The sequence below is a fragment of the Balaenoptera physalus genome, assembly GCF_965194825.1.
Source record: "Balaenoptera physalus genome assembly, chromosome: 4".
NCBI classification, from domain to species: Eukaryota; Metazoa; Chordata; class Mammalia; order Artiodactyla; family Balaenopteridae; genus Balaenoptera; species Balaenoptera physalus.
Genome location: NC_138891.1, coordinates 140,750,106 through 140,777,017, shown reverse-complemented (window position 1 = coordinate 140,777,017; position 26,912 = coordinate 140,750,106). Strand labels below are relative to the sequence as shown.

Genomic DNA, 26,912 nt, shown 5'->3' with positions numbered 1-26,912 from the left:
ATGATTCTCGCCTACCACTTCGGGCAGGTCCCAACTATGGAGTTGCTGATGGACAGTTTTCCCCCTCTTCACTGGCGTAAGTGGGAGTCAAATCTGGGTTTCTGTCACTTGACAGCTGAAGGGGGAAGATATTCTGACTCTTGTCAGAAATCCTTGCGTCTCTATTCCAAACCTAGGAACAGTGCTTGTCATGGACGTCAGGGTAAGTTGTAAAGCAACTAGTAGGGCTTGTACAAGGGAAAACTCCTGTCATCTTTTCTGACCTCTTGTAATGGTTACCATGCTGCCCACACCAGAATTGCAGTTTTGGACAATGACCAGTGCTTGGGATATAAATTCTCGTAACATGTTTTGGGGCTATCTTTTACTTTTATGATTTTGCTACAAAATGAAATATGCAACTCCTTTGTCTATCTCTGAAAGGTTAAATTCTCTCCTCTTCATGTCTTTGTTATTTGCTAACTTTGGTAATCTTGTAGCATCAGATCATACTGTCCCACAGGAATATATGCGCTGTAACTTCAAATAATCAAGTTGTTCCAAGCAGTTATCCACTGTAACAATTTAACTAGCCTGGATGCCCTATCTCAGTTGGTGGCACAACCTTGACCTACTAAGCCCCAAACTTGAGATTTTTGTGACTTTTCCTCTCATTCCACTTCAACCTCATCTTACTGATTGAACTTCCTATTTCTGAGCTTCTTTTTTTTCTTTTTAAAATTTATTTTATATATATTTTTGTCTGCATTGGGTCTTCGTTGCTGCGCACGGGCTTTCTCTAGTTGCTGCGAGCGGGGGCTACTGTTCGTTGCCGTGCGCGGGCTTCTCGTTGTGGTGGCTTCTCTTGCTGTGGAGCATGGGCTCTAGGCACGCGGGCTTCAGTAGTTGTGGCTCGCGGGTTCCAGAGCGCAGGCTCAGTAGTTGTGACGCACGGGCTTCGTTGCTCCGTGGCATGTGGGATCTTCCCGGACCAGGGCTCAAACCCATGTCCCCTGCCTTGGTAGGTGGATTCTTAACCACTGCGCCACCAGGGAAGCCCTGAACTTCCTATTTCTGAACCCGTCTCTCTCTCCATCTTTACAATGATTGCCTTAATGCATCTCATCTCTTTCCTATTTTCGGGGTCGACTAAGTGGTTTTCCTGCCTCTTGGTCTTAACCCTTTCAAATCTATCCCACAATGAAAAGAATCCTTTCTGGCTTAGAACCCTTCAGTTGTTCCCAATTTTAACTTTTTCCCCCCCAATTTAAACTTTGATTTAATGGGTCCCATTCATACTTCCAAAGTCACCCCAAGTAGTCATATTAAACTTGAATTCCTTAAACTTGGAATGTTATTCATGTCTTGGCCCTTTGTTGTTCATGTACCTGAAATCCCTTTCCACACTGAAGACTCAAACTTCTAACATCTCCCCCTCCCACAGGTGGGTTCACCTTCCTTCTTGTCACTCTTTGCAACGATGTAAGCATCATTTCTCCTAAAAGACAATGAAATCTTGGTTGGCAAAGCTGTAGCTCATTCCTTCATCTCAATCCCCATCACTTGATAAGTGTTTGCTGAACCAACAGATACAAGAAAAGACTGCTGATGCACTCGTTCAAACACGTTTGGATCGCTCCCTTACAAACATATATGAAAACTTTTGCTATGTGGTGTCTAAATAATTAAAAGCTGGCACGTACAGGGTGCTTGCTGTATGCTAAGAACACATATTAACCCATTACACCCTCGCAACCCTATGAAATAGGCACAAATATTATCTACAGTTTACAAGTGAGGAAAATTGAGGCTCAGAGATTGTGATTTGCTCAAAGTCACACACTGAACAGCCCGGCAAGGCCCAGGGTCAGTCCCACTCCAGGGTCTGCTCTAAACCACTACCTTTAACTTTTCTATGCTGTGGTTGTTATTCTACTGCGTAGGAATTGGAATTACAATGTCCTCTCCACGAGGGCAGTATTTTGCTCGCTGTTGTACCTTAGGACTCCGAATAGGGCTCCTTGGCTATGCCAAGTGAATGAATCCGCAGCCTACCACGGCATTAAGGGAATTTTCTGGACCCTTGTGCACTGCTCCAGCCTCAAATCCTACTACTGTCTTCCAAGAGCATCCTAATGACGCATGGTTCCCCCCACGCCCCCCCCCCCCCCCCGGTGTCCCTCAAGGGACTGGGCTGCTGCGTGTCTATTGCCCGCTTCCTCCCACCCGCCTTCCTATCCGGCTAAGTCATCGCCGGCCTGGACTGCCTTCCCGGACTAGCGAGGTTGACATCCTCAGCGATGTACTGCATTTTCTTTAACCCTTTCTACGAGACTGCTGGGTTCTCCTAGGGCTGCGGCTCGGCCTCATGATTCTATCTTCTTCTACTGAACGCGGCAACGTGGACTCTTAGTAAACGTTTGCTGTGCCCTCCGAGCCACAGAGGCTCAGTGTCCGCGGCCCCTCGGTCCCCACCCCCATCCTGTGACTTCCCCGCATCCCTCCTCCCCTCCCGGGAGAAAGCTTCTCGGGCCGGCGTTCTCCTCTTTGCGGGTGACACGATTCTCAGTTGTAAGGGTTTCGCGTCCTCGAAGCAAGCGATCTTCCGTGGGGGGCAAACACACTGGCCCCACATGACCGTCCGTGAGGTCCTTTCCGAGAGCCAGAAGCTGGCGACCCCACCGCACCCGCCGCGCGTCCTGGGCCCCCCCCGTTCCGCGTCAAGGGGGCTCCGTTCCGGCCGGAGAAGCGGAGACCTGTCCCTCTCCCGCCCCCACCCCCCACGACCCCCACCCGACCTCCGCCCCCGGTGCCCGCCCCTCCGCGCAGTCGGGCCGCCGCCTCACAATGGCCGGGAGCCTTCTCACCGCGCGCAGGGATCCCGGCCACGCGCGCTCCCCTCCCCCACGCACCGTCTCCCCCGGGGCTCGACCCCTGGCGCACATAGTCTCCTCCCTGCGCCCCCTGAAGAGGAAGAGAGGGAGGCGAGGCTCGCTCTTCCGGCCGGGGCTCGACCGCCGTTCGTCCGGTGGCGCCGGCGGCCCGCAACGGAGGAACTACTTTCTCTCCCTCAGGGGCACTACTTCGCGGAGGCGTCGGCGCTGGCGGCGCGCACGGCATGGCGGCGGCAGCGGCGGCGGCGGCGGCGGCGGCGGCGGCGCGCCTGAGGTAGAGAGACGCCGGCCCGGTCAGGCCTCGGCGCGGCCTACACGCTTCGCTCGCCCGCTCCCGCCCCGGCTCCGCGCCCGGCCATGGCGGAGTCCTCGCCCGCCCGACGCCCGGTGCCCCTCATCGAGTCGGGTAAGACGCGCCGCCCCCGCCCCGGCTGCGGCCCCCTACCTGCCGCCGCGCCCGCTCCTGACCCGACTCCCCGTCTCCCCGCAGAGCTGTACTTCCTCATCGCCCGGTACCTATCGGCCGGCCCGTGTCGGAGAGCCGCCCAGGTGAGTGCGGGGTCGCGGCCCCGCCGCCGCCTGGGGTCGCGGGAGGAGGGCGCCGGGCGGACTGGGGTGCGGCCCCCGCCCCCCTAACTGCGCGTCTCTTCGGCTGCAGGTGCTGGTGCAGGAGCTGGAGCAGTACCAGGTCTGTGCTGCGCGGCGGCGCCCGGCCCGCCGCGTCCCCTGCGTCCCCTGCCGGCCCTGCCCGGGGGCCGCTCGCCCGGCTCCCCCGCCCCCCGCCCCGCCTCCCCCCGCCCCGCCGCCCCCCGCCTGGCCCCGCGCGGTGGTCACTCGTGTGCGTCTCGGGTCTTTGCAGTTGCTGCCGAAGAGGTTGGATTGGGAGGGCAACGAGCACAACAGGAGCTACGAGGAATTGGTGAGAGTTTTGACATTTCCATCCCGGTATTTCCGAGCGCCCGCCCCCCGCCCCCTTTTCGGGGCTCCTGCTGGGGGGGCGAAGTGACCGAGCGGCGCTCGGAGGGGGCGGGAGGGCGGCCCGGGCGTCACCGGGACGACGGGACTCCCCCCTGTAGGTAGTATTTTGCTTTGGGGTGGCCAGGTTTGTTTGGGTAGGAAACGGCTCCGGGGGGCGAGGTGGCGGGGTGGGTCCCCAGGTGCGGTGCCTGTGGTGAGAGCCGTGGGCGCGCCAGCCATTCAGCGAGCTGCGCTCATCCGTGTTTCTCCTGAACCCGACTTGTAACTCGACCTGTGATTGGTCTTCCTCCTTTTGCCCCGCCCATCTTCTCCAACCACTTGTTCCTAGGAATAGAAGCATCGGTGTCTGAAAGGTGGAGAAATGTTCCTCTTTTTTCCCTCAGCAGAGTAATAAAAAACCTTGGCTGCTGTGAGACTGTGCCGCTCCTCCAATACTTGTGCCGTTGTAAACTGTGCTACACTTGTTGAATGCCTTAGGAAACTTAATGTGATGAATTTTTACGTTGCTGTTTGGTGTATGTAACTTAATATAGGCTCTAAATACGCAGTTTCTCTTTCTGGAGCACCATTTAACATAGATTACGGTTCTCTTTCCATTGTATTTTGTCGTCTTTTTTAGTTGCTCTCACAGTATATGATTTGGTTTGATTCACTCGTTTTGTCCTTAGTGAAATAAAACATTTTTCAGGAAAATATTTTTCCAATTTGTATATTAGGGCAAAGGATTTCTTTAGTTGCCAGGCCATATTCAGTATCTTGTATGCACAAAACAACGGGGAAAAAAAAAAAAGAGTTCCTGAATGATTTTTTACCACGGTTCTAATACCTGCAAGCAGAAGTTGGTAGAATATGATCACCATTGTTGAATTATACAAAAGAACAGAAATAGGGGGATTTGTTATCTGTATGTGAACAGTTAAGTATTTTTTAAAAAACTTAATTGTAAGTATAGTTGATTTACAATGTTGCGGTAATTTCTGCTATACAGCAAAGTGATTCAGTTACATATACATTCTTTTTCACATTTCTTTCCATTACGGTTTGTCACAGGATATTGTATCTAGTTTCCTGTGCTCTACAGTAGGACCTTGTTGTATATCCATCCTCTAAATGATAGTTGGCATCTGCTGGCCCCAAGCTCCCAGTCCTTCCCTCCCCCACTCCCCCTCCGCCGTGGCAACCACAAGTCTGTTCTGTGTCTGTGAGTCTGTTTCTGTTTTCATAGATACTGAACACCTAAGTGTTAACAGTTAAAGTTGGGTGGATGTAACAAAAGATTCTATTTCAATTGTCAGTTTTAATATTTGCCTTCCTAGAGTTTTTTGAAGCAAACATTTAAAAGTGAATATTTTCAAGCAAGTGAGCTCTAAAGGTTCTGTATCATGGCAGAGTTTTTATGTTTTCTTGAGTTTGACATTTTGAGACTTAAGGAAATGTTTAAAGGACTGCTCCGTCTTATTCTTTTACTCCTGTTGTTAGGTGAAAACAGTGTTGTCAGTGAAGCAGAAAAGCATTATTTTTTTTTAATTTATTTTTTATTGAAGTATAGTTGAATTACAATGTGTTAATTATTGCTGTACAGCAGAGCGACTCAGTTATACACATACATACATTCTTTTTCATATTTTGCATCATGGTTTATTATAGGATATTGACTATAGTTCCCGTGCTATACAGTAGGACTTTGTTGTTTATTCATTCTATATATACCAGTTTGCACTGCTAATTCCAAACTCCCAATCCAACCCTCTCCCACCTGCCTCCCCAGAAAAGCATCATTGACATGACAGTGCAGTCATGCTGCTGAAGAGAAAATTGCTTACATTTTGAAATAAGCGTAATTCTATAACTACTGGAAAAGTTTCTTTAAAAATAGATTTGTATATTTTTTGGCTTTTGCTGGCAGAATTGCTTAAAAAAATTCTGCTTTAAATTATTCAGAATCTCTCTTTGTGATATATCCCTACGATGTGGCTGCGACATATGTCTTATCATTGTCTGGATGATTTGTCTGATGGGTATCCTCTTCCTCCTTTACCTTCCTGCCTCCTCCTCTCCCAGCGCTAAATGGTAGAGGATGAGTTTCCTATATAGAGAATTATTCTTTTGTTAAGGGTATATGAGTAGCTTCTAGTTCTCCAACAAAGTCTCCTTTTTTAAAAAAAAAATATTTTAAGAAGTGTTCAGATATACACAAATGAGAATAATGTAATGAATCCGCATATATCATAAACAAATTCATTAGCAATGTTTTTTTTTCCTTTGGTCTCACCCTGTGGCATGTGGAACATCCCTGACCAGGAATTGAACCTGCGCCCCCTGCAGTGGAAGCACGGAGGCTTCACCACTGGACCACTGGTGAAGTCCCCCAATTTGCTATACTTATTTATTTTTTTATATTTGGCTTGAATTGGGTTTCAGACAAGTTCCATGCATTGGGCCGAAATTAAATCTCTTTTTATCTTGCATAGTTTTTTTCCCCGTGCTGTTGATTTACTGAAGAGACTGAGTTATTCTGTAGAATGTTTCACATTTTGGTTTTGTCTGATTGTTTCTTATGATGTTGTTTGTTTCTTTACTTTGTTTAATTTACTCCTTTTTCTCAGTAGTTCGCATTCTTGGATCAGAACCACCTGGGAGCTTCATAAAATCTGGATGCCCAGGCTATGCCCCAGACCAGTTAAATCAGAATCTTTGTGGTGGGGCTGGACATCACTATTTTTTAAAGCCTTTCGGGTGATTCCCATGTCACTGTTTACAGAGCTATAGTTTATCTTAGACTTGTGACCATGCTGTTACTCCAGCCTGTACTTTGGAAGTAAGAATGTTTTTGATACTTCTCAGGAGAATTGAGACTAGTTATCTCTCAATACCTAACCCTGCATTAGCAGTTGGGCCTGTGAATTTAATTGGAATTTTTATGATTTATAGGTGGTGAAGAAAGGGGAAGAATGAAATAGAAGTATAGAACTGGGCATGGGAATTGGGAAGGACTAGGTTTGTAAAGGAGGGGTGTATTTAAAAAGGGGAAAGTGATTTGATATACTTTGTGATTGAGTAACATGATAGATCAATTTTTGTAGGCAATCTCTTAACCAGAAAAAAAAAAAATCAGAAGATTCTTATAGTGTAGCCTATCGTTAGGGGATTTATTGTCAATAAGTCATCATTTATTTATTTTTGGCTGTGTCTGGTCTTCGTCGCTGTGCGTGGGCTTTCTCTGGTCGTGGCGAGCATTGCAGTGGCTTCTCTTGGTGCGGAGCATGGGCTCCAGGCGCGTGGGCTTCAGTAGTTGCAACACGCAGGCTCAGTAGTTGTGGCTCACGGGCTCTAGAGCGCAGGCTCAGTAGTTGTGGCTCACGGGCTCTAGAGCGCAGGCTCAGTAGTTGTGGCACATGGGCTTAGTTGCTCCGCGGCATGTGGGATCTTCCCGGACCAGGGCTCGTGTCCCCTGCATTGGCAGGCAGATTCTTAACCACTGTGCCACCAGGGAAGTCCCTTGTTATATATATATTTTTTTAAATAATGTTTGAGTAGGCCTTTTGTGTGAGGAAGAGTCTTCAGAGTTACTTGTATTGAAATCAGTATCTGGTTTATTAGAATTGTAAGTGGTCATATTTTTTAAACTTTTACGTTCATTTACAAATTTTAGAAGTCTAGTAACATATATAGAAACAAGTATATTTGTTTTTACATTTTGATTAGTGTTTAATTTGTCACGAGAATTTAATCTTAAAATATTTAACACCAACTTAATGTTGTTAATTAAATTTCCTTGGGGGTTTCCACACTATATATACAAATAGATGATGATTTTAATCTATAGATGCCTCAAGATGGCAAACATAAGATCTAAGCATAATCTTTCTAAGAATTTAACTGTTGTAATTATATTTAATTAATTTTATTTATTTAATTATTTTTATTTTTGCCCGCTCCATGCAGCATGTGGGATCTTAGTTCCCCAACCAGGGATCAAACCTGTGCCCCCTGCAGTGGAAGTGCAGAGTCCTAACTACTGGACCACCAGGGAATTCTCAGTATATTTTTATTTTATTTATTTATTATAAATTTATTTTAATTAATTTATTTATTTTTGGTTGCCTTGGGTCTTCATTGCTGCGTGCGGGCTTTCTCTAGTTATGGCGAGCGGGGGCTACTCTTCGTTGTGGTATGAGTGCTTCTCATTGTGGTGGCTCTAGGCGCGTGGGCTTCAGTAGTTGTGGCATCTGGGCTCACTAGTTGTGGCTCACGGGCTTAGTTGCTCTGCGGCGTGTGGGATATTCCCGGACCAGGGTTCGAACCCATGTCCCCTGCATTGGCAGGTGGATTCTTAACCATTGTGCCACCCGGGAAGTCCTATTTTATTTATTTTTATTTTCAAAATATTTATTTATTTATTTATTTGGCTGCATCGGGTCTTAGTTGCAGCATACGGGATCTCTCATTGTGGCGCGCGGGCCCAGTAGTTGTGGTGTGTGGGCTTAGTTGCCCCACGCCATGTGGGATCTTAGTTCCCCCATCAGGGATCGAACCCGTGTCCCCTCCACTGGAAGGTGGATTTTTAACCACTGGACCACCAGGGGAGTCCCGTAAATGTATTTTAAATTTATTGTGGTAAATTATTCTTTTTTACTCTTAACAAACATTAAAAATAGTTGTTATTACAAAACTTGTTACTATATCAGAATAACTATAACTTGCACAAGTGTATCCATACTTCTTTTCTTCATATCTACTTATTTGTCAACCTTCCTCAGTTTATGAATTCACTGTCCAAGCCAAGGGGAGAGTGGTATTACCATCTTGAGCTCCCTACTGGATTAAGGACTCAGGTTATGATTGAAGATTACGACTCAGGACTTGAAATTTGGGTGCACTGCCAGATAGACTCTACTGGAGTCTCAAATTGAGCCTTTTTTTAAATAGTAAGGCTACTTATTTACTCATTTAAAACAAAACAACTCCTGGGACTTCCCTGGCGGTCCAGTGGTTAAGAATTCCCACTTCCACTGCAGGGGGCATGGGGTCGATCCCTGGTTGGGGAACTAAAATCCCGTATGCTGTACTGCGTGGCCAAAAATAAATAAATAAATAAAACTCTGTATTCCCCACCTGTATTGCAATTAGTCACATTACCGTTTTATTTTCATTGTGGGATTCTAAAGACCCTTCATCCTGAGTGCAGCTTATTTCTTTCCTCTCTGTAGGGATTCTGCATTTTCTTTATACTTGACTATAGAGATCTGTCATTCTACAGGCATTTCATTGACAACACTTGGGAACACTTAATGATCATGGCAGTGTGATGATAAGTTACAGTCTAGCAATAGAGCAGTATTAAATTAGAAATTTGGGTTTTGGTGCCAGCTGGCTAGGCTGTAATCCTGACTTTTTAGCATTACTTAACTAGATGTTCTAAGGCAGGTTATTTAATCTCTACCTCAGTTCCTCGATCTGCAAGACAAGGGTAATAATAATTGTATCAAAGTGTTGTTGTGAACCTTATATGGAAATAAATGATTTTGCAGTGTTTATTAGTAACAATGTTGATAGGACAGTAAGTCATAATATTGTTAGACTTCCCCTTCACCTAATTTATATTTGTAGGGTCTTATAAAATAACAAAACACAGTCTCTATGAGCTCTAACACTTGTATGAATGGTACCTGGTATTCACCCTTATGGATGACCACAGAGTAGGAAGGGGAACGGCAGTTTCTATACCTTAGTGCTGAATAACGGTAGTGGTGTCGCAATCTGAGTCACTTAGCCTTGACTCTGGTACTTTATTATTTATTTATTTATTTACTTAATTTTTTGGCTGCGTCAGGTCTTAGTTGTGGCGCACAGACTCTAGTTGTGGCGCACAGGCTCAGCATTTCGCACGGCCTTAGTTGCCCTGTGGCATGTGGGATCTTTGTTCCCCAACCAAGGATGGAACCTGCATCCCCTGCATTGGAAGGCGGATTCTTAACCACTGGACCACCAGGGAAGTGCCTTGACTGTGCTACTTTAAAAGAGAATAGTTATTAGTTACTTTGTTTTCATAGGCTCATCTAATCATAACAGTTATTTTCCTCTAAAGCAGGGGTTCCTAACCCCTGTGCTGCAGACTGGTAGCTGTCTGAGGCCAGTTAGGAACTGGGCCGCACAGCAGGAGGTGAGTGGCTGGCAAGCAAGTGAAGCTTCATCTGCCGCTCCTCATTACTCCCCATCACTTGCATTATGCTTGAACCATCCCCAGCCCCCCACCCTAGTCTGTGGAAAAATTGTCTTCCACGAAACTGGTCCCTGGTGCAACAAAGGTTGGGGACCGCTGCTTTAAAGGACAAAGGTCATGTGACGTTTAAAAAATCTCCTACCTATGTGGAGTTATCTGTCTCTCTTTTTTTTTCTTAGTTCTTTATTTTGAAGCTATGTTATTAGGTGCATACAAATTCCAAACTATTATCTTCCTGTTGAGTTGATCCCCCCACTTCTTTCAAATGGACTTAATTTTTTAGAGCAGTTTTGGGTTCATAGCAAAATTGAGTGGAAGATACAGAGATTTCCCATATACTCCTGCTCCCATAAATGCATAGTCTCCCTCATTATCAACATCTCCCACCAGAGTGGTACATCTATTGCAGTTGATGACTATTTTGACATATCATGCTCATCCAAAGTCTATAGTTTATGTTAGTGTTCTCTTACATTTACATTCAGTGCTCTTGGTATTGTACAGTCTGTGGGCTTGGACAAATGTACAATGACATGTATCCATCAGTATAGTATCATAGAGTAATTTTACAGCCCTAAAAATCCTCTGTGCTCTGCCTAAATATCCCTCCCTTCCTCCCTTCCTCCCTCCCACTGATGTTTTCGCTGTCTCCATAGTTTCACCTTTTCCAGAATTTGACCCTCATTTTATTTTATTATTATTATTTTAAGATTTATTTATTTTTAAATTTATTTGTATTATTTTTATTTATTTTTGGCTGCATTGGGTCTTCATTGCTGCGCACGGGTGTTCTCTAGTTGTGGTGAGCGGGGGCTACTCTTCGTTGCGGTGTGTGGTCTTCTCATTGTGGTGGCTTCTCTTGTTGTGGAGCACAGGCTCTAGGCACGCGGGCTTCAGTAGTTGTGGCATGCGGGCTCAGTAGTTATGGCTCGCGGGCTCTAGAGGGCAGGCTCAGTAGTTGTGATGCACGGGCTTAGTTGCTCCGCGGCATGTGGGATCTTCCTGGACCAGGGCTCGAACCCATGTCCCCTTCACTGGTAGGCGGATTCTTAACCGCTGCGCCACCCGGGAAGCCCTGACCCTTTTTTAAAAAATTAGGAAATACTCTCTCTTCATACTTTTTGCCTTAAAGTCTAACATTGCCTCGTGTTATTGTAGCCAGCCCAGCTTTCTTTTGGTTAGTGATGGCATAGTATGTTTTTTTTTATCCTTTTACTTTTGGTATTCCTGTGGTCTCATTTTTAAAGTGTGTCTCCTGAAACAGCATGTAGTTTTATTCAGTCTTTTAGTTGGAGTGTTTAAACCGTTTGTATTTAATATAATTACTTAAACATGATTGTGTTAGACCTACCAAGTATCTGTTTTATATATGTCCCATTTATTTTTCCTCTCTTACTTTCTTTTGGATTAACCAGCTGTTATTCTATTTATTTTTTTTATTGCTTTTCCATAATACATCTTTTTATTGTTTTAGTGGTTACCCTAGAGATTATAATATGCATTACCATTTACTTTAGGTACTTTAACCACTTCTCGTATAAATGGAGTTAAAACTATTAGTTGTCACCCTCTTGTCCTTTGGGCTATTATCATATTTTACTTTTACATATGTTATTAATTTTTCCAGATGTTACTGTAGTTGTTTTATTTTATTTTATTTTATTTTTTTTGGCCACACTGCACAGTATGCAGGATATTAATTCCCCGACCAGGGATCATACCCGCATACCCTGCATTGGGAGTGCGGAGTCTTAACCACTGGACCACCAGGGAAGTCCCTGTAGTTGTTTTAAAGTCAATTTTCATTTGCTTATCCACCTGTATACCTTTCCTGATATTTTTAATTCCTTCCTGTCTTTCCATGCCTCTTATATGTGATTATTTTTTCTTCAGTCTCCACAACTTATTTTGGTATTTCTTTTAATGAAAGTTTGTTGGCAGTGACTTCAGTTTTCCTTTTTCTTTCTTTCTTTTTTTTTTTTTTTTGGTTTGAAAACTTTGTTTTGACTTTACTTTTAAAAAATATTTATTTTTTTGATTTATTTATTTTCCTTATTTTTTGGCTGTGTCTGGTCTTAGTTGTGGCACGTGGGATCTTTCATTGTGGCGTGCGGTCTCTTTGTTGTGGCGCTCAGGCTTCTTTGTAGTTGCAGCGTGCGGGTTTTCTCTCTCTAGTTGTGGCTCATGGGCTCCAGGACACGTGGGCTCTGCAGTTTGCGGCATGCGGCCTCTCTCATTGAGGTGCACGAGCTCAATAGTTGTGGCGCGTGGGCTTAGTTGTCTTGCAGCATGTGGGATCTTAGTTCCCCGACCAGGGATCGAACCCGACTCCCCTGCATTGGAAGGCGGGTTCTCTACCATTGGACCATCAGGGAAGTCCCTTGACTTTAATTTTAAAGTTGTTTTTTTCTTTTTTTAATAATTTTTACTCATTATTATTATTAAAAAAATATTTTTTAAAAATTCATTTCATTTATTTTTGGCTGTGTTGGGTCTTTGTTGCTGCGCGCTGGCTTTCTCTAGTTGCGGCGAGTGGGGGCCACTCTTGGTTGTGGTGTGCAGGCTTCTCATTTGCGGTGGCTTCTCGTTGCAGAGCATGGGCTTTAGGTGCGTGGGCTTCAGTAGTTGTGGTGCGCAGGCTCAGTAGTTGTGGTGCACGGGCTTAGTTGCTCTGCGGCATGTGGGATCCTCCTGGACCAGGGCTCGAACCTGTGTCCTCTGCATTGGCAGGCAGATTCTTAACCACTGTGCCACCACAGAAGCCCAGATTTTTTTAAAAAAATTAATTAATTAATTTGTTTTTTTGGCTGTGTTGGCTCTTCGTTGTTGTGTGTGGGCTTTCTCTAGTTGCGGCGAGCCAGGGCTACTCTTCCTTGCAGTGTGTAGGCTTCTCATTGTGGTGGCTTCTCTTGTGGAGCATGGGCTTTAGGCATGCAGGCTTCAGTAGTCATGGCATGTGGGCTCAGTCGTTGTGGTTCGCGGGCTCTAGAGCGCAGGCTCAGTAGTTGTGGTGCATGGGCTTAGTTGCTCCACGGCATGTGGGATCTTCCCGGGCCAGGGCTCGAACCAGTGTCTCCTGCATTGGCAGGCGGATTCTTAACCACTGCGCCACCAGGGAGGCCCCCCAGATTTTTTTTTTTTTTTAAGCTGTGAAATTCTGGTTGGTTGGTTCTGGTGTTTTTTTCTTTCAGCACATTAATATTGTAAAGCCAGCAGTCTTACTATTGCTTCTTTCAAGATAATGCTTTTTCCTCTGGCTGCTTTTTAAGATTTTCATTTTGTCTTTAATTTTCAGAAGTTTTACTATGATATACTGTAGTCGTTATCTATCACTACATAAAAACTTATCCTAAACTTAGTGATTTAAGACAACACAGATTAATTAAGTCATTAGTTTTACTTGGCTGCGCCACACAGCATGTGAGATCTTAGTTTCCCGACCAGGGATCAAACCCATGCCCCCTGCATTTTAAGAGCAGAGTCTTAACCACTGGACTGCCAGGGAAGTCTCACAGATTTATTATTGTCTCTATTTAAGGCAGGAGTCCAGGCACAGCTGAGCTGAGTCCTCTGTCTCAGTCTCTCTCAAGGCTGCAATCAAAGTGTTGGCCAGAGCTGGGGTTTCCACTGAAAGCTTGACTGTGGAAGGATCTGCTTCCAAGTTCACATCGTTTTTGGCTGGCTTCAGTTCCTGGAGTGGATTGTTAGACTGAGAGCCTCAGTTCCTAGTTGGCTCTTGGCTGCTCTCAGCTCCTTGCCACATTGATCTCTCCAACATAGTAGCGTGCCTCATTGAAAGATGAAGGCAGAGAAGGCAATAGTCTGCAGGCAAGACAGAAGTCACAGTCTTTTGTAACCTAATAATGGATGTGTTACTCAATGTTAGTGTGTTCTGTTGGTTAGAAGTAACTTACTCAAGGGCAGGGGATTTCACAGGTCTTGAGTACCAGAAGGTGGGAATGTTGGGGTCCATGTCAGAAGCTGCCTACCACATGTGCCTAGGTAGATTTCTTGGCACTTACTTTGCTTGGGGTTCTCTGAGCTTCTTGAATCTGTAGTATATCAAGTAGTTCACTGTATAATTAAAGTCCCATATGGAAAGCATAGAAGAATAGGGAAGAATATGTATTTTGAAGAGATAATGGCTGAGCATTTTCCAACATCTGGGCCATCTCTGGGTCTGCTTCTTTTTGCCACACCCTCTCTTGACCCTGGGTCTCATATTTTGCTTTGTTGTACGTCTCATCATCTTTTGAAGTATACTGGGCCTTTTTGCGTTAAAAGAGTAGTGTAGTTAGTCTCAGTAAAGGATGTGCTTTTTTTTCCTCTCTCAAAGCTGTTAGTTTGTGGGGTTGGGTCAATCTGATCTGTAGCTAGCTGATCATCTCTGGCGTTTGGTGCAGCTTTAGTTGCATTCACTTCATAACTGGCTTCACGTGTTTTGAGGTTGGGATTGAGACTCTCTTTCAGCAGAGTTTGGAATTTGGGCACCAGTGAGATTCTTTTTTTTTAAATTGATTAATTATATTTATTTTTGGCTGCGTTGGATCTTAGTTGATGGCACGTGGGATATTCGTTGAGGCACGTGGGATATTCGTTGAGGCACGTGGGATATTCGTTGAGGCATGTGGGATCTTTCTTTGCGGCACACGGGCTTCTCTCTAGCTGTGGCGTGCAGGTTTTCTCTTCTCTAGTTGTGGCACGTGGGCTCTGTGGTTGTGGTGTGCGGGCTCTCTAGTTGAGGCGCACGAGTTCAGTAGTTGTGGTGTGTGGGCTTAATTGCCCTGCGGCATGTGGGATCTTAGTTCCCTAACCAGGGATGGAACCTGTGTCCCCTGCATTGTAAGGTGGATTCTTTACCACTGGACCACCAGGGAGGTCCCACCAGTGAGATTCTTGAGAGGTCTATACTTTATAAGCTGAGTTGCCAGCTTTCCAAATTTGTAAGATCTTGCACTATTTTATAGTCCAGTTGCCTGCATTTTGGTTGATGAAGAGTTCTCTTTGCTCTCCAGTTCTACCTTGTTGTCCTATCCCTAGCCAGCTGCTCTGCATCCAGTTTTTGGCCCTGTGCAGTTGGTGAAGGCCTGTGGAAGGGAATCGGCATGGGTGCAACTCACTGTGAGGAGGCTCCTTAGTGTTCTAATCAGTCATCAGCCCACAGGTGGCTGTTTAAAAGTTTGACAGATTTTTTTCTTTTTCCTTATGTCTGTGTCAGTTCTTCCTGCCTGTCTGCTACGGATGAAAGCAGCTGTGAGTGTTTTTTCTATGCACAGAAGGGCTCATCAGTTTCTGGGGTACAGTTAATTTAGATTTGTTTCCTTAGCTCTGTGAAGGGGTAGATAATCCAGCTTGTTCTCATTTTTAAGGTGAGAGCAATGGTTTTTCTTGCATTATCTCCTTTGAAATAGTTGGAATAGATAAATGATTATTTTTGACTTTTAAAAATTATGTGGGACAGGAATTCCCTCATGACGCAGTGGTTAAGAATCCACCTGCCAGTGCAGGGGACACAGGTTTGAGCCCTCGTCCGGGAAGATCCCATATGCTGTGGAGCAACTAAGCCTGTGCGCCACAACTACTGAGCCTGCGCTCTGGAGCCCGTGAGCCACAACTGCTGAGCCCCCCGCGCCTAGAACCCATGCTCTGCGACAAGAGAAACCACTGCAATGAGAAGCCCACACGCTGCAACGTAGAGTAGCCCCCACTCGCCCCAATTAGAGAAAGCCCGCAGGCAGCAACGAAGACCCAACGCAGCCAAACATAATTTTTTTTTTTTTTTTAAATTTATGTGGGACATACAACCACCTGTAGTTATCTGTAGGTACAACTAATTATATTTCTTGGCACATAGTAGGCTCTCAGTATTTATCGAAAGAATTAATGTTTAATGCTTAGTATATTTTTTTACTGAGAACTGGTCATTAACAGTTTGGTTATTAAATAGTATTTTGTCTGATCTTTGATTTCTTAAAATTTCTCTAAGAAGTGTACTTCATTTGTAGGGCAGTTAGGACAGTGTTTAGCACCGAATGGTCACAAGATACATGGAAGTTATACATCCTTTTTTTTTTTTTTTAAAGCTCCTTAATCCATTTCATTAGGAACCTACAAAATAGAAGTTTTCAATGATTGTTTATTATGTTTCCTTTTTTATGTGGAAATGGGGAAATGGCATTTTTTTTGGATTATGTATATTCAAATGATGGTGTTTTAATTCACACTGAACAACAACAACAAAATCTTGATAAAACAAGAAATGGGAGAAATAAAAACTGATTTCTGAACCAAATGTGTACTTACACAATAGTGAATCATTGGGAAATGTAGTCATGGAGTAGGTAAGCTCCATGTGAAGAAAACTGCATATAGGAATTCAAAAGCGTTACAGCACATACTCTTTGTTTTTTTAAATAGATAGGCCTCAAAGTTTTTTTTACAGCACATCTTTTTAAAATAAATTCTCACTTTTTTTTTTTTTTTTTGGCTGCATTGGGTCTTCGTTGCTGTGCGCGGACTTTCTCTCGTGGCGAGTGGGGGCTACTCTTGGTTGTGGTGTGCAGGCTTCTCATTGTGGTGGTTCTCTTGTCACGGAGCATGGGCTCTAGCCTCGTGGGCTTCAGTAGTTGTGGCACGTGGGCCCTAGAGTGTGTGGGCTTCAGTAGTTGTGGCACACAGGCTCAGTAGTTGTGGCTCGTGGGCTCAGTAGTTGTGGTGCACGGACTTAGCTGCTCCATGGCATGTGGGATCTTCCCACACTAGAGATCAAACCCATGCCCCCTGCATTGGCAGGTGGATTCTTTTTTTTAAAAAATTAATTAATTAATTAATTTATTTTTGGCTGTGTTGGGTCTTCGTTTCTGTGTGAGGGCTTTCTCTAGTTGTGGCAAGTGGGGGCCACTCTTCATTGCGGTGTGCGGGCCTCTCACTATCGCGGCCTCTCTTGTTGCGGAGCACAGGCTCCAGACGCGCAGGCTCAGTAATTGTGGCTCACGGGCCTAGTTGCTCCGCGGCATGTGGGATCTTCCCAGACCAGGGCTCGAACCCGTGTCCCCTGCATTGGCAGGCAGATTCTCAACCACTGCGCCACCAGGGAAGCCCTGGAGGTTTTATTTTTAGAGGTTTAAGTTTTTTAACTTTTTACATGTCTTAATCTTTATTTTGCCTTTATGGTTGTTCTTAAACCATACTTTCTGTACTAGAAAATTATAAAGGCAATATTATGTATTTACTTATTTATATTTTTTCCTAGGCCATTTATAATTTTTTTTATTTTTATTTTTATCGTTTTATTTTTTTAAAATAAATTTATTTATCTTATTTATTTATTTTTGGCTATGTTGGGTCTTTGTCGCTGAGTGCGGGCTTTCTCTAGTTGTGGCGAGCGGGGGCTACGGTTCGTTGCAGTGCGCGGGCTTCTCCTTGTGGTGGCTTCTCTTGTTGCGGAGCACGGGCTCTAGGCTCATGGGCTTCAGTAGTTGTAGCTCACAGGCTCAGTAGTTGTGGCTCGTGGGCTCTAGAGCACAGGCTCAGTAGTTGTGGTGCACATGATTAGATGCTCCACAGCATGTGGGATCTTCCCGGACCAGGGCTTGAACCCATGTCCCCTGCATTGGCAGGCGGATTCTTAACTGCTGCACCACCAGGGAAGTCCATAATTTCTTTTTAAATGTCTTTATTTAGAGTTTATTTTAGCATTTGGTTGGTATGATATATGGATCTAGCCTTTTCCAGATTGTCAGTCAGTTTGCAGGTAACATCTGAGTCATCTTCTTTATCTGCAGAGAATGCAATCATTATCATTTTCTAAGTTCTTTCTGACTTTCCTCTGGATTTTTTCTGTTCTTGTGACATTCTGTACTATTATGATTGAACTTTTTTTTTTTACATCTTTATTGGAGTGTAATTGCTTTACAGTGGTGTGTTAGTTTCTGCTTTATAACAAAGTGAATCAGCTATACATATACATATATCCCCATATCCCCTCCCTCTTGGCGTGTCCCTCCCATCCTCCCTATCCCACCCCTCTAGGTGGTCACAAAGCACCGAGCTGATCTCCCTGTGCTGTGTGGCTGTTTCCCACTAGCTAGCTATTTTACATTTGGTAGTGTATATATGTCCATGCCACTCTCTCACTTCGTCCCACCTTCCCCTTCCCCGTGTCCTCAAGTCCATTCTCTGTGTCTGCGTCTTTGTTCCTGTCCTGCCCCTACGTTCTTCAGAACCATTTTTTTTTCTTTTTTTTTTTTTTTAGATTCCATATATATGTGTTAGCATACGGTATTTGTTTTTCTCTTTCTGACTTCACTCTGTATGACAGACTCTAGGTCCATCCACCTCACTACAAATAACTCAATTTCGTTTCTTTTTATGGCTGAGTAATATTCCATTGTATATATGTGCCACATCTTCTTTATCCATTCATCCGATGATGGACACTTAGGTGGCTTCCATGTCCTGGCTATTGTAAATAGAGCTGTGATGAACATTGTGCTGCATGACTGTTTTTGAATTATGGTTTTCTTAGGGTATATGCCCAGTAGTGGGATTGCTGGGTCGTATGGTAGTTCTATTTTTAGTTTTTTAAGGAAACTCCATACTGTTCTCCATAGTGGCTGTATCAATTTACATTCCCACCAACAGTGCAAGAGAGTTCCCTTTTCTCCACACTCTCTCCAGCATTTACTGTTTGTAGATTTCTTGATGATGGCCATTCTGACTGGTGTGAGGTGTTACCTCATTGTAGTTTTGATTTGCATTTCTCTAACGATTAGTGATGTTGAGAATCCTTTCATGTGTTTGTTGGCAATCTGTATATCTTCTTTGGAGAAATGTCTATTTAGGTCTTCTGCCCATTTTTGGATTGGGTTGTTTGTTTTTTTGATACTGAACTGCATGAGCTGCTTGTAAATTTTGGAGATTAATCCTTTGTCAGTTACTTCATTTGCAAATATTTTCTCCCATTCTGAGGGTTGTCGTTTAGTCTTGTTTATGTTTTTCTTTGCTGTGCAAAAGCTTTTAAGTTTCATTAGGTACCATTTGTTTATTTTTGTTTTTATTTCCATTTCTCTAGGAGGTAGGCGAAAAAGGATCTTGCTGTGATTTATGTCATAGAGTGTTCTGCCTGTGTTTTCCTCTAAGAGTTTTATAGTGTCTGGTCTTACATTTAGGTCTTTAATCCATTTTTTTAAAAAAATTAATTAATTAATTAATTTATTTTTGGCTGTGTTGGGTCTTCGTTTCTCTGCGAGGGCTTTCTCTAATTGCGGCAACCAGGGGCCACTCTTCATCGCGGTGTGCGGGCCTCTCACTATCGCGGCCTCTCTTGTTGCGGAGCACAGGCTGCAGACACGCAGGCTCAGTAGTTGTGGCACACGGGCCTAGTTGCTCCATGGCATGTGGGATCTTCCCAGACCAGGGCTCGAACCCGTGTCCCCTGCGTTAGCAGGCAGATTCTCAACCACTGCGCCACCAGGGAAGCCCTTTAATCCATTTTGAGTTTATTTTTGTGTATGGTGTTAGGGAGTGTTCTAATTTCATTCTTTTACATGTAGCTGTCCAGTTTTCCCAGCGCCACTTATTGAAGAGGCTGTCTTTTCTCCATTGTATATTCTTGCCTCCTTTGTCAAAAATAAGGTGACCATATGTGCATGGGTTTATCTCTGGGCTTTCTGTCCTGTTCCATTGACCTATATTTCTTTTTTTGTGCCAGTACCATACTGTCTTGATTACTGTAGCTCTGTAGTATAGTCTGAAGTCAGGGCGCCTGATTCCTCCAGCTCCATTTTTCTTTCTCAAGATTGCTTTGGCTATTCGGGGTCTTTTGTTTTTCCATACAAATTGTGAAATTTCTTTTTCTAGTTCTGTGAAAAATGCAAGTGGTAGTTTGATAGGGATTGCACTGAATCTGTAGGTTGTTTTGGGTAGTATAGTCATTTTCACAATGTTGATTCTTCCGATCCAAGAACATGGTGTATCTCTCCATCTGTTTGTTATCATCTTTAATTTCTTTCATCAGTGTCTTATAGTTTTCTGCATACAGGTCTTTTGCCTCCTTAGGTAGGTTTATTCCTAGGTATTTTATTCTTTTTGTTGCAATGGTAAATGGGAGTGTTTCCTTAATTTCTCTTTCAGATTTTTCATCATTAGTGTATAGGGATGCAAGAGATTTCTGTGCATTAATTTTGTATCCTTCTACTTTACCAAATTCGTTGTTTAACTCTAGTAGTTTTCTGGTAACATCTTTAGGATTCTCTATGTATAGTATGTCATCTGCAGACAGTGACAGCTTTACTTCTTCTTTTCCGATTTGGATTCCTTTTATTTCTACTTCTTCTCTGATTGCTGTGGCTAAAACTTCCAAAACTATGTTGAATAATAGTGGTGAGAGTGGGCAACCTTGTCTCGTTCCTGATCTTGGTGGAAACGGTTTCAGTTTTTCACCATTGAGTACGATGTTGGCTGTGGGTTTGTCATATATGGCCTTTATTATGTTGAGGTAAGTTGATTGAACTTTTATAATATATAATCAGCGTTGTAGATCAAAAAGAAGGTGGTCGTTAAATACACTGTGTTGTGCTTTAAGGTGTTAGGGAATTAGGAAGGAATTGGTTTTGAACTATACCTTAACCAATAGCTGTGTAGCCATGTGTGCTTTCTGGCCTTGTATTTGGGAAATAATATTTCTGTTCTGAATTATTTAAGTGCATTTACTTAAGTATTTTAGACATTTCAGGACTCAGCACCTGAACCTTTCACTCTCCACCAAGTACATTTCTTTTATTTGATTCTTTGTAAACTCTTGATTTATGTTTGTATTGCACTTTATGAATTTGTTTTAAAGACATAGCTAAAATGAATAGGTTTTATTTCTTTTGGTCATTTGGAATAGGACAGACTTCTGGGTGAAATAACTAAGTCTGGCTAGGAGATGTTTTGCATTGATATTGAAATCTATGGTCTTTACTATGTACATGTGGCTGAAATTGTTATTTGACCAAGAACATTTATTATTTTATATCTTCTGTAGGCTATACATGTGTAAAATTCATGCATTTTAAAGTACCTGTCTTGGGAATTCCCTGGCGGTCCAGTGGTTAGGACTCTGCGCTTCCACTGCAGGGGGCATGGGTTCTATCCCTGGTCAGGAAACTAAGATCCCACAAGATGCGTGGCACCAAAAAGAAAAGTGTGCCTGTCTCTTCTGTTTTAATACATCTTGTTAAACAGTATTTTTAAAAAATGAAGTTTGACTTCTTTGGGAATATTTGTGTCTTCATTAAGTTCCATATGCAGCGGTCCCCAACGTTTTGGCACCAGGGACCAGTTTCATGGAAGACAGTTTTTCCACGGGGTAGGGGGAGATGGTTCAGGCGGTAATGTGAGCGATGTGGAGCGGCAGATGGAGCTTCGGTCACTCGCCCGCTGCTCACCTCCTGCTCTGCAGCCCGGTAATGGTCCTTGGCCTGGGGGTTGGGGACCCCTGCCATATAGGATCCATACTTTAATTAGTCTTTGCACATTTTGATCATATTCTGCTCAGAAAATTCTGTCATTTTGATTTGGTACAACAAAAATCTCAAGATGAGTGTTTTCTTTTCAGAAGTCAGGTGATTTATGTCTAAAGTCCCTGAGAATTTTGCATTCTGTGTTTTATTCTTTTCAGATGATCTGATGGTAGTTCTAGAAATAGCAGGAGAACTCCCTGTCAAGAGTATCAGAAACCTTATGGGAATTACCTGGTGGTCCAGTGGTTAGGACTTGGTGATTTCCCTGCTGGGGCCCGGGTTTGATCCCTGGTCGGGGAACTAAGATTCCACAAGCTGCGTGTTGGCCAAACAAACAAAAAAAGAATATCAGAAGTTTTAGATTTTTTTTATGCTGAATAGTTTGTAATTTGGAAAAGGTTATATGGTCTAGAAACAGGGGTCATTGTTTTGCTAAGGGAGGAAGAAAATATTAATAGACTGCACAGAAATGCTAACTAAGGATATGTCCGGGCAGTGAAACTGAGAATAAATCTCCTGAGGTAGGGGACCGTTCCCGTAAAAATTCTCCTCCCTAATAAAATAGTCACAAGAAGAAAGAATCCTTCCCTTCCAGCATTTCCAGGGTATGATGGCAGGAGCTGCAAAAACCATCCAGCAATGTAAAAACTAAGAGTCTGAGGGGAAAAAAGCCAAAATGTCAAGGCTGCCCAAGCAGAAAGACATGCTCTTTAATGACACCATTAGATCACTGCATCGATTCCACCTAGAGACTTGTTAAGACACCATTACATATCTTTATTATTACTTAAGCCACTGCTTTGCAGCAAACGAAGTGTTCAACAAGCCTGTTATCATGTGCTGCACAATCTCACAAATCATAAAAGCATGTCCACCAATCTGAATATCTGTAACAAAGTCACCCACCAACCATCTCAGTAAAGTGAGGCTTGCCTGGAAAATGCTATTAATGCTGACTTCAGTGTTGGCTAAGCAAGCAATCACTGCTCTGGGAAGCTAAAACTGGTTAACTTTTTTGAATTAAAATACATTGAAATGCTTTTAAATGAAGGATCTTCATGCCAGCACTAGAACATTTCTCTGCCTAGATCCTTTTGTATATACTGAGTGTTAAGCTCCTTTTTCCTCTTATTTATATAGGAATATTCTGCCATTGACTACTATACTTGTACTTTTTATTTAGTTATTTATTAAAAATTTTTTTTAAATTAATTTATTTTGGCTGCACCATGTCTGAGTTGCGACACGTGGGATCTTTCGTTGGGGCATGTGGACTCTTAGTCATGGCATGCATGTGGGATCTGATTCCCCACCCAGGGATCGAACCTGGGCCCCCTGCCTTGGGAGCATGGAGTCTTCCCCACTGGACCACCAGGGAAGTCCCTAAACTTGCACTTTTTAAGTAAAGAAGATAGTCTATCTCATCAGAAGCTGGGGGGAATTTCTTAAGCAAGGAAGACACCAAATTTTGTTTTTTTTTAAATAAAAGGCAGTGCTTTCTGTCACTTCTTATGTTTCATTGTTATACTGTACTTTTCATTGTTATAGGAATTATGATATGGTAGTTTACTTACACGTTTTCAGTTGCAGGATTTCTAGGTGTAGCTTAAAATAATTTGAGGGAAAGCTAAAGATCAGACAGGTACATATTAAAGATATTAAATATTTATTCTAGATCCTGATTAGATTACAGCATCCCAAACTTTACAGAAAAAGCTACTTTTCCCCATAACGTTCCAATTATTTATTTATTTTTGGGGAATTTTTGAATTTTATTTATTTTTTTATACAGCAGGTTCTTATTAGCCATCCCTTTTATACACATCAGTGTATACATGTCAATCCCAATCGCCCAATTCATCCCACCCCCCCACCCCCCGCCGCTTTCGCACCTTGGTGTCCATACGTTTGTTCTCTACTTCTGTGTCTCACTTTCTGCCCTGCAAACCAGTTCATCTGTACCATTTTTCTAGGTCCCATATATATGTGTTAATATACGATATTTGTTTTTCTCTTTCTGACTTACTTCACTCTGTATGACAGTCTCTAGATTCGTCCTCGTCTCTACAAATGACCCAGTTTCGTTGCTTTTTATGGCTGAGTAATATTCCATTGTATATATGTACCACATCTTCTTTATTCATTTGTCTGTCGATGGACATTTAGGTTGCTTCCATGACCTGGCTATTGTAAGTAGTGCTGCAATGAACATTGGGGTTCCTGTGTCTTTTTGAATTATGGTTTTCTCAGGGTATATGCCCAGTAGTGGGATTGCTAGGTCATATGGTAATTCTATTTTTAGTTTTTTAAGGAACCTCCATACTGTTCTCCATAGTGGCTGTATCAATTTACATTCCCACCAACAGTGCAAGAGGATTCCCTTTTCTCCACACCCTCTCCAGCATTTGTTGTTTGTAGATTTTCTGATGATGCCCATTCTTACTGGTGTGAGGTGATACCTCATTGTAGTTTTGATTTGCATTTCTCTAATAATTAGTGATGTTGAGCAGCTTTTCATGTGCTTCTTGGCCATCTGTATGTCCTCTTTGGAGAAATGTCTATTTAGATCTTCTGCCCATTTTTTAATTGGGTTGTTTGTTTTTTTAATATTGAGCTGCATGAGCTGTTTATATATTTTGGAGATTAATCCTGTTGATTAATTAATGTCTGTTGATTCGTTTGCAAATATTTTCTCCCATTCTGAGGGTTGTCTTTTCGTCTTATTTGTAGTTTCCTTTGCTGTGCAAAAGCTTTGAAGTTTCATTAGGTCCCATTTGTTTATTTTTGGTTTTATTTGCATTACTCTAGGAGGTGGATCAAAAAAGATCTTGCTGTGATTTATGTCAAAGAGTGTTCTTCCTATGTTTTCCTCTAAGACTTTTATAGTGTCCGGTCTTAAATTTAGGTCTTGAATCCATTTTGAGTTTATTTTTGTGTATGGTGTTAGGGAGTGTTCTAATTTCATTCTTTTACATGTAGCTGTCCAGTTTTCCCAGCACCACTTATTGAAGAGACTGTCTTTTCTCCATTGTATATCCTTGCCTCCTTTGTCATAGATTAGTTGACCTTAGGTGCGTGGCTTTCTATCCTGTTCCATTGACCTATATTTCTGTTTTTGTGCCAGTACCATACTGTCTTGACTACTGTAGCTTTGTAGTATAGTCTGAAGTCAGGGAGTCTGATTCCTCCAGCCCCATTTTTTTTCCCTCAAGACTGCTTTGGCTCTTTGGGGTCTTTTGTGTCTCCATACAAATTTTAAGATTTTTTGTTCTAGTTCTGTAAAAAATACTATTAGTAATTTGATAGGAATTGCATTGAATCTGTAGATTGCTTTGGGTAGTATAGTCATTTTCACAATATTGATTCTTCCAATCCAAGGACATGGTATATCTCTCCATCTGTTGGTATCATCTTTAATTTCTTTCAACAGTGTCTTATAGTTTTCTTCATACAGGTCTTTTGTCTCCCTAGGTAGGTTTATTCCTAGGTATTTTTTTCTTTTTGTTGCAGTGGTAAATGGGAGTGTTTCCTTAATTTCTCTTTCAGATTTTACATCATTAGTGTATAGGCATGCAAGAGATTTCTGTGCATTAATTTTGTATCCTGCAACTTTACCAAATTCATTGATTAGCTCTAGTAGTTTTCTGGTGGCACCTTTAGGATTTTCCGTATATAGTATCATGTTGTCTGCAAACAGTGACAGTTTTACTTCTTTTCCAATATGTATTCCTTTTATTTCTATTTCTTCTCTGATTGTCTTGGCTAGGACTTCCAGAACTATGTTGAATAATAGTGGTGAGAGTGGACATTCTTGTCTTGTTCCTGATCTTAGAGGAAATGCTTTCAGTTTTTCACCATTGAGAATGATGTTTGCTGTGGGTTTGTCGTATATGGCCTTTATTACGTTGAGGTAGGTTCCCTCTATGCCCACTTTTTGGAGAGTTTTATCATAAATGGGTGTTGAATTTTGTCCAAAGCTTTTTCTGTATCTATTGAGATGATCATATGGGTTTTCTCCTTAAATTTGTTAATATGATTTTTTTTTCTTCAATTTGTTAATTAGTCAGGTTATCTAGACCCTACTACCACTTTCTGTAACTGCTACCCAGGGCTTGAAGGGGCCTATGCTCACAGCAGTATTTGGTGACAATGATAGTAATACAGTGATTCTAGGATTGTTGCTGATAAACTTTCTGAGACTGAATATGCCTACGAAAAACAAGATGGTAGAGAGATGGGCTCTTTGACCATTGAAGGGACTTTGTTTCTGGCTTCACTCCTGAGGACCTTGTGTAACTGTGGCTTACTCATTGAAGTTGCTGTTAGAAACTGTTACTAACGTTCATATCTAGGACTTGAAAATATTAAAGGAAAATTAGCTATTTATTATATTGATTTTTGTCAATATGATATTAATTTTTAAAAATTCAGGACCATTTTTTCATTTTTTTTTGTTGTCTGTATTGGGACTAGAACCATATTATTTTTCAGATACACCTTATTTTGTACAAAAATTGGATAATCCTCCCCCCGAGATCTTTGATTATGTTATGTTATCTTTGATTTGGTTTTGTTAGAATCCTCAGAAAAGCAGAGAATCTGTAATTCTCTTTATGGGAATGAATAGCTGCCGGATGGAGTCCATGTTCCTATAGTATCTGGACTTTGTCTGTATCTACTTGCCTATGTTGAATTCTTCTTTTAAGTTAATGATCAGTTTTATTGCTTCTTCAGTACTGGCAATCTTTTATTGCATGTTTGTAAAGTCCTCCTTCCATATCATGTAAGAGATGAAATATCTAGCAGTGAGAAGCAATCTGTTTAAAATTTTCTATCCATACCTTTTCTATCTGGAGAATTTCTTTTTATCCATATCTTTTATAGTTGATTTTCAAAAACAAGTCTCCATTCTCAGATAGAGTTGGTTGTGTAACCTCAAAACTTAAAGTCAGTTATATAATTAAAAGTTGTCTATCCACCTGAATAGTGGAAATCTCAAAGAAAACTATTAGAATGATTTTCCACCTTACAGAAGTCATGTTGCCATTGTCCAAAGTCATTTTCTCTTAAATATTTAATCCTTTCAGTTATGTTGTTTAGGTCAGTCAGTACAGTTACTTTAGTGGGGTTTTTGTTTTCAGATTTGCATTACTAACAAGTTCTTAGATCTGTGATTTTCCTTATCCTGTTGGAATTAACTTCTAGTTCCTCCAGTCTTCCTCTCTACTCTTATGATGAGCTAATTATTTACATCAGTTTTTGGACTTTTACGTACTGACACTTTTGAAGCACAGAGTGCTAATTAATATTAAATACTTTTTTGAGGTCTAT

At 42.4% G+C, this 26,912-nt stretch overlaps 1 protein-coding gene across 3 annotated transcripts in view; it reads left to right on the top strand.

Annotated features, from left to right (window-relative positions):
* Nucleotides 1–2,888: 2,888 nt before the first annotated feature.
* The window catches only part of BRWD1 (bromodomain and WD repeat domain containing 1), a 120,417-nt gene continuing 96,393 nt past the window's right edge, over nucleotides 2,889–26,912 (top strand). For 2 of the 3 annotated variants that reach the window (XM_082458728.1, XM_082458727.1), the window contains exons 1-5: nucleotides 3,037–3,279; nucleotides 3,364–3,422; nucleotides 3,532–3,561; nucleotides 3,733–3,792; nucleotides 6,153–6,209. In XM_082458728.1, the coding sequence (XP_082314854.1) occupies nucleotides 3,231–3,279; nucleotides 3,364–3,422; nucleotides 3,532–3,561; nucleotides 3,733–3,792; nucleotides 6,153–6,209 (255 nt within the window). In that variant the 5' untranslated portion in view covers nucleotides 3,037–3,230. Of the gene's footprint in view, nucleotides 3,280–3,363; nucleotides 3,423–3,531; nucleotides 3,562–3,732; nucleotides 3,793–6,152; nucleotides 6,210–26,912 lie in introns of all 3 variants that reach the window. The other variant, XM_082458726.1, reaches the window with a different exon arrangement.